Source organism: Salmo salar, chromosome 13 (genome assembly GCF_965601325.2).
Source record: "Salmo salar chromosome 13, fSalSal1, whole genome shotgun sequence".
Taxonomy (NCBI): domain Eukaryota; kingdom Metazoa; phylum Chordata; class Actinopteri; order Salmoniformes; family Salmonidae; genus Salmo; species Salmo salar.
Window position 1 is genome coordinate 25528986 of NC_138303.1, and position 7058 is coordinate 25536043.

Below are 7058 nucleotides of genomic sequence, written 5' to 3' on the forward strand. Positions count from 1 at the left end.
GAATGTTGAGTGTCTTTAGCCCCCTCCCTGGAGATTAGGGTTCGCCATGCATTCCCCTTCACTTCATTCCATTCCAAAGTATGCCCCCTAAGAGTGGGCTCATTTTTATCTGAGCCTGGTTATTGTTACACACACACATACACACACAGATGCACGTGAGACACCCAGAGGGCTGGACAGGCAAGCAGGGTAGGGAGGGACCAGGTCCTGCCAGGCTCCAGTTATAAAACCCTCCCAGCATGGGGCCAGTGTCCTGCTCCTAGCTGTGGTCTAACTCCCTCCTCTCTGCCACTACACCCCACGGACAGACGGGCAGCGGCCAAGCCAAGCCGCCACCATGAACGACATCTACAAAGCAGCGGTATGTCCCCCTCCACTCCTACAACAGGGTACATTGTCTGGGGAGACAGTGAAAGTGTTTGTATTTGGTAGGGAGCGTCATAATATAAGAATTGATTGAAATATGTTCAATTTGGGATTTTCAGTTATAGGTGAGTTTTTGGTTATGTGGTCTCTGCCAAGTTAGGTCAAAATTGTTGTCAGATTTCTGTGTAAAGGTTGGTTACTATTTCAAATGAACACTTCAGGATTCACCATTGATTTTAATGAAAGGTACCTGTAATATTTAGTTTGAAAAAATTATAGAGGGTAAACATGTTTAGATAATCAATTCTTTCAAATGATATACATATGGATATTCCCCAGCTAAATGTCCAAGAATTGAGCAATTTGTAATTCTGACATTGCTCAGATAATTCAACTTCCATAACAAACTGTGTCTGTCAAGCGAACACACACAACACCAGCTTTTGACGAGTGAGGCGAGATACCATACATCTAGATGCTGTGCCTCTTGAAGCCTATCAGGGTTGATAGGAGCACTCCAGGGGTCAGGAGCAGGACAAGACCTTGGTCCACACTGTGGGTTCATTCATGACTACAAATGGAGCAGTCCTACTTCTCATGGGCTAATTTAGGCCAGTTGCTCAGAGCCTCCTCCATGTGCGTTTCTGTGATGTCAGAGGAGGGATTCAGGTCTAGATACCCCCCCCCCCCCCCCCCCCCCATATTATCTGTGTGAGCCGCTGGCAGGGCTGTATATTTATCTGCCTAGCTATCTCTGCCTGTTGCCTGGTGGCTGGTGGGCTGGACTACTACGCATGTCTCAGCTGTAAATTACAGCTAGAGGAGTCAAAGTTTAGTAAAACACACCGGAATGTGTGTGTGTATCGATGTTTGGATGGACATTGCTCGGAGTGTGTGTTTCATTTGTGGTGGATGACAGACAATTAACTCTTACATAAGCAGCTGTCGCCCTCTCACATTTGTGGTAGCTTTTCCAGAATGGACGACCAGGTGTGAAGGACCAAAAATAAGTGTACCTTTGGTGGGTGATAAGCTATGTGTAAACTAAAGAAACATTTGAGGTGAACTGTTCCAGAGAATGGGTTCTGCGTTCTGGAGTTTACTGTAAGTCCTCTGAAGGATTATTTTCATACACTAGATTTCTCTATCAACTGTTTATGATTTAGGACTGGACCTTTCTCACAGAGTAATCTGAAAACTCCACAAATAACATTAAACTGAATAGAAGAACATAGGTAATAGAGGTATCATATACATGTTATTGCAAGAATGAAAAATAAGACATTATGCTTATCAAAGAAAAACAGTAAATCAACGTTATGATTTGGGGTTGTAAAAGTAATGTACAACTGTAGTTAAAGAATGGATTCCATTAAATACATTGATTCAATTGCTTCTGAAAACTTTCCATTTCTTAAATAGGTAGAGCAGCTGACAGACGAGCAGAAAAACGGTATGTAAAATGTATTCATTTGTATTTCATTATGGTTTTCTAATCTATGTGGGATATATCCTCAAGTTTCGCTCAATTGAATCGCATCTAAAACAATATTAAGCTTAAAAATGTGTACCATTCTCTCCTTCAGGCCAAAATGAAAAGTAAACGTTCGATTTCTAAGGAGGATTAAATAAGATGATTGACTGAGAAAGTATTTCTTACACTACAGTAGCCCACACATAGAACTGACCATGGAAAAAGAGGGGAGGTGGAAAAGAATGAGAAATATGGTCCTGTGCTGTGCTGTGCTGTGTGTTGCAGAGTTCAAGGCAGCCTTTGACATCTTTATCCAGGATGCAGAGGACGGCTGCATCAGTACCAAGGAGCTGGGCAAGGTGATGAGGATGCTGGGGCAGAACCCCACCCCCGAGGAGCTGCAGGAGATGATCGATGAGGTGGATGAAGACGGTAAACACACACACATGAAAGAGAGACTCAAATGATCCCAATAGGCACATTTATTTCCCATCAATAGTTCCCATAATGATTCACGTATGAGAGTATTTGGTGAGCTCATCAGACGTGGACAAGAATGGTACACAACAAAGACAAGCACGAGTGGTCTGCTCATCAAAAGGCCAATTCATGGCTCAGCAGGGACAGTTGTCCACTGTTCTTTGTAAGACCGTAAACACATGAATGAAAAACATCACATGGCTGAGTAGAGTATCTCGTGACCTGTAACTGCTACAAATGTAGGATCTTAATTTTACCTATATTGTCACAGCAAAATAATCAAAAGTCAAATCAAATCAACTTTTATTAGTCACATGCGCCGAATACAACAAGTGTAGACCTTACAGTGAAATGCTTACTTACGAGCCCCTAAACGACAGTGAAATTAAAAAAATACAGACATGAATATGTGACAAAAGTAACAAGTAATTAAAGAGGAGCAGTAAAAAATAACAATATATATAGGGGAGTGCCGGTACAGAGTCAATGTGCGGGGGCACCGGTTAGTTGAGGTAGTATGTACATATAGGTAGAGTTAATTAAAGTGACTATGCATAGATGACAACAGGGAGTGGCAGTGGTGTGGAGAGGGGAGGGGGGGCAATGTGAATAGTCTGGGTAGCCATTTGACTAGATGTTCAGGAGTCTTATGGCTTGGGGGTAGAAGCTGTTTAGAAGCCTCTTGGAACTAGACTTGGCGCTCCGTTACCGCTTGCCATGTGGTAGCAGAGAGAACACTCTGTGACTGGGGTGGCTGGAGTCTTTAACAATTTTCAGGGCCTTCCTCTGAATTTGCCTGGTATAGAGGTCCTGGATGGCAGGAAGCTTGGCCCCAGTGATGTACTGGGCCATTCGCACTACCCTCTGTAGTGCCTTGCGGTCAGAGGCCGAGCAGTTGCCATACCAGGCAGTGATGCAACCAGTCAGGATGCTCTCGATGGTGCAGCTGTAGAACCTTTTGAGGATCTGAGGACTCATGCCAAATCTTTTCAGTCTCCTGAGGGGGAATAGGTTTTGTCGTGCCCCCTTCACGACTGTCTTGGTGTGCTTGGACCATGTTAGTTTGTTGGTAATGTGGACACCAAGGAACTTGAAGCTCTCAACCTGCTCCACTGCAGCCCCGTCGATGAGAATGGGGGCGTGCTCAGTCCTCTTTCTCCTGTAGTCCACAATCATCTCCTTTGTCTTTGCCGTGCAGTCATGAGTGAACAGGGAGTACAGGAGGGGGCTAGGCACGCACCCCTGAGGGGCGCCTGTGTTGAGGATCAGTGTGGTGGATGTGTTGTTACTTACCCTTACCAACTGGGGGCGGCCCGTCAGGAAGTCCAGGATCCAGTTGCAGAGGGAGGTGTTTAGTCCCAGGGTCCTTAGTTTATTGATGAGCTTTGAGGGCACTATGGTGTTGAACGCTGAGCTGTAGTCAATGAATAGCATTCTCACATAGGTGTTCCTTCTGTCCAGATGGGAAAGGGCAGTGTGGCGTGCAATAGAGACTGCATCATCTGTGGATCTGTTGGGGCGGTATGCAAATTGGAGTGTGCTTCTTTCACATGCTTTGCTTGCTGTTTGGGGTTTTAGGCTGGGTTTCTGTACAGCACTTTGAGAATATCAGCTGATGTACGAAGGGCTATATAAAAATACATTTGATTTGAATTTGGTGTAGGGTTTCTGGGATGATGGTGTTGAGGTGAGCCATGACCAGCCTTTCAAAGCACTTCAAGTGCTACGGGTCGGTAGTCATTTAGGCAGGTTACCTTAGTGTTCTTGGGCACAGGTACTATGGTGGTCTGCTTAAAACATGTTGGTATTACAGACTCGGACAGGGAGAGGTTGAAAATGTCAGTGAAGACACTTGCTAGTTGGTCAGCACATGCTCACAGTACACGTCCTGGTAATCGTCTGGCCCTCACTCACATCAGCTGCGGAGAGCGTGATCACACAGTCTTCCGGTACAGCTGGTGCTCTCATGCATTTCAGTATTATTTGCCTCGAAGCGAGCATAGAAGTAGTTTAGCTCGCCCTTTTAGGCTCCTAATCCTGCAGCAAGAGGATATTAACGTTTAGTCCATAATGTTGCATGATCAGTGGATAGGCTATTAGCTGGCCAAAAGTAGGCTACATGAAAAGTGCAATACGGTTAATATAACCATGTGTTGGTGAGGGTTTTCAGTGAATTTATGTAAATCCAGAAGCTCATATACATTTCCGTCGGTGCAGGAAAATTCTCAGCAACAGAAGAGTGATCAAATGAAGGTCTATATATCAAAGACAGGCTCCTTGACCCGAAACGTTGTGCAACATCATCCTGTTGCTGTGTCTTTGCAGGCAGTGGAACAGTGGACTTTGATGAGTTCCTGGTGATGATGGTGAGGTGCATGAAGGACGACAGCAAAGGGAAAACAGAGGAGGAACTGGCAGATCTCTTCTGCATGTTTGACAAGTATGTTTATCCTCATAAGTACATGAGGAGACTCATAAGGGGGGTGAACTCTGGAAAAGTAACTCTTCATAGTCTTACTCAACTAACCCACAGTTTATGGATGGATTATAGCGTATTAGATTTATACAGTGCTTTTCACCATGACTAACATGTTCAACACTGTATAGGAGTACCTTACCCTGCTATCACCAATGTGCAGAACTCACATGGTTGATATATGACAGCACTCACTACACCGACTCCAGCTGAACGTTTAGGATTTTTATATTCCAGTTATTACCTTAGATGGTTGTTGATAACTACACATTTTTTGTAAAACAGATTTATTGGATCAGTTGGTGCAATTCTACCACCAGGATAGAGATACACAGGAATGCACACTATAGAGTTGTAGCTTGTTGTGACAGTTAGTTTCTCTTTTAGCCTACTTGTCATTGTTTGGCAAGGCAACTATGAAGCCTTTTTAAATGTAGAAACAGTCATGTAGCCAGGTTAATAAATATAATAATAATAATAATAATATGTGCCATTTAGCAGACACTTTTATCCAAAGTGACTTACATTCATGCGTGCATACATTTTTGTATGGGTGGTCCCAGCAGGAACAGACTTGTAAAGCAGTATAAATATTCCTCTTCTCCTATGCCCTCAGGAATGCAGACGGCTACATAGACCTGCAGGAGCTGAAGGTAATGCTGGAGGCCACAGGGGAGGCCATCACTGAGGACGACATTGAGGAGCTCATGAAGGACGGAGACAAGAACAACGATGGGAAAATCGACTACGACGGTGAGGTTTTGACAATGACATACCGTAGAGACAGAGCATTCCTTCCTCTGATCTTGTATTCATGATAATGATGCAATTGAAAATATGGATATTTCACTGCTAGAAAAGGAAATTGTCAATATAAATGATGCATGGTAACATATTATTCACAAGTAAAGCAGTGTAGTGACCAAAGTGAGGAAATTGCTTTTCTATGTGTTCAATTAAGATTGTAGTTGACTAAATGACTCCCCTTCTCCTCCCCTTCATTCCAGAGTTCTTAGAGTTCATGAAAGGAGTAGAATAAAGAACATCACGAGAAGACAGAGTCCCCTGGCCCTTGATGATATTTTTGTGTTTCACGTCAACATCACAGACATCTATGGACAACTGGAGGCTGACTTTTGGATGTCGTCGGCAGAACTTCTGAACGACTTGCAAGATTTAGTTGAATAATCAATCTATCTAATTGCTTACGTATTTTTAGAACGACCATTTCTTGCATTGTTGTAAATTAAGTTTGTAACTCGTTTTGGTGTCCATAGACTGCATTTGTTTAACTGTAAGCAGCCGAAAAGAATCACATAACTCGCATATCACTTCAGTTTGGCTACTTGAACTATGTATTACTGTTTTACTTCAAATGTCATGTGTACAGTTTACACATCTCTTCTTTTTCAAAGTCGCTGATGTTGTGTTGCCGGACCGAATGCTGTATGAAATGCATCCTATTAGTCATAGGACAGTGCATCTGTTCCTAGAAGTCCCTGTATTTAGACTCAGCCCATAAGTAGTTTAAGTCTACATGTAAATGTACATTGATGTAGTTCTGTCCTTGAGCTGTTCTTGTCTCTTATTGTTCTGTATTATGTCATGTTTCATGTTTTGTGTGGACCCCATGAAGAGTAGCTGCTGCTATCGCAACTACTACTGGGGATCCTAATAAAATACCATAATACCAATACCAAATGCGATGTAGCCACAGTGCAGACAAGGTATAATGCAATGGTTGTATGTTTAACATATTCTCTCAGGGCTAGTTACTCTGCTGGAAAGCCTGTGTTGGATGTACCCACCATACGTATGCTTAGAATGTACACTCAAGTAATAAATGAGTTAGCCAAAGCAACATCTGGTTTGTCTGATATCATATTAGTTTGAAAGTGTTTGTTTCAATGGAGAGTTTTGGGCTGTCCTGTTTTACTTTAAAAAGTATACAATGGGCTAACGCTCAATAAGGTCATATATTTAGTTGGTAAGAATCTTTCATCATAACCTGTGAACTTTTTACTCCAACACTCCCTTCTGATGTATTCACATTGCTCTCCGATTAATTTCACTGTACATGTTGATGCCACACATAGGATCTTCTCTGCAGGGCTATGTGGGAGGTTGAACATACTCCAGCAGTCATATGGTTGGAGGGCCAGTATCTAGTTACACAATGTAACGATACGCACTATCAAACAGCTCCTTACCTGCAGCTCTTCTAATGTCATATACCTTATCTCTTGTCCATGCAATAAGCTA

General features: G+C 42.9%; 1 protein-coding gene across 1 annotated transcript; it reads left to right on the forward strand.

The window, feature by feature from the left end:
• The first annotated feature begins 226 nt into the window (after positions 1-226).
• On the forward strand, positions 227-6266 carry LOC106566751 (troponin C, slow skeletal and cardiac muscles). The gene is made up of 6 exons (XM_014135109.3): positions 227-361; positions 1789-1819; positions 2126-2272; positions 4646-4760; positions 5413-5549; positions 5804-6266. Exons 1-6 carry the CDS (start codon positions 338-340, stop codon positions 5833-5835), a joined length of 486 nt encoding a protein of 161 aa, XP_013990584.1. The 5' UTR covers positions 227-337; the 3' UTR covers positions 5836-6266.
• The last annotated feature ends 792 nt before the right edge of the window (positions 6267-7058 follow it).

Coding starts and splice junctions, on each gene's coding strand:
- LOC106566751 (XM_014135109.3), top strand. CDS start 338: ATGAACGACATCTACAAAGCAGCG. Junction 1,820..2,125: donor GACAGACGAGCAGAAAAACG/GTATGTAAAATG, acceptor TGTGTGTTGCAG/AGTTCAAGGCAGCCTTTGAC. Junction 5,550..5,803: donor TGGGAAAATCGACTACGACG/GTGAGGTTTTGA, acceptor CCTTCATTCCAG/AGTTCTTAGAGTTCATGAAA.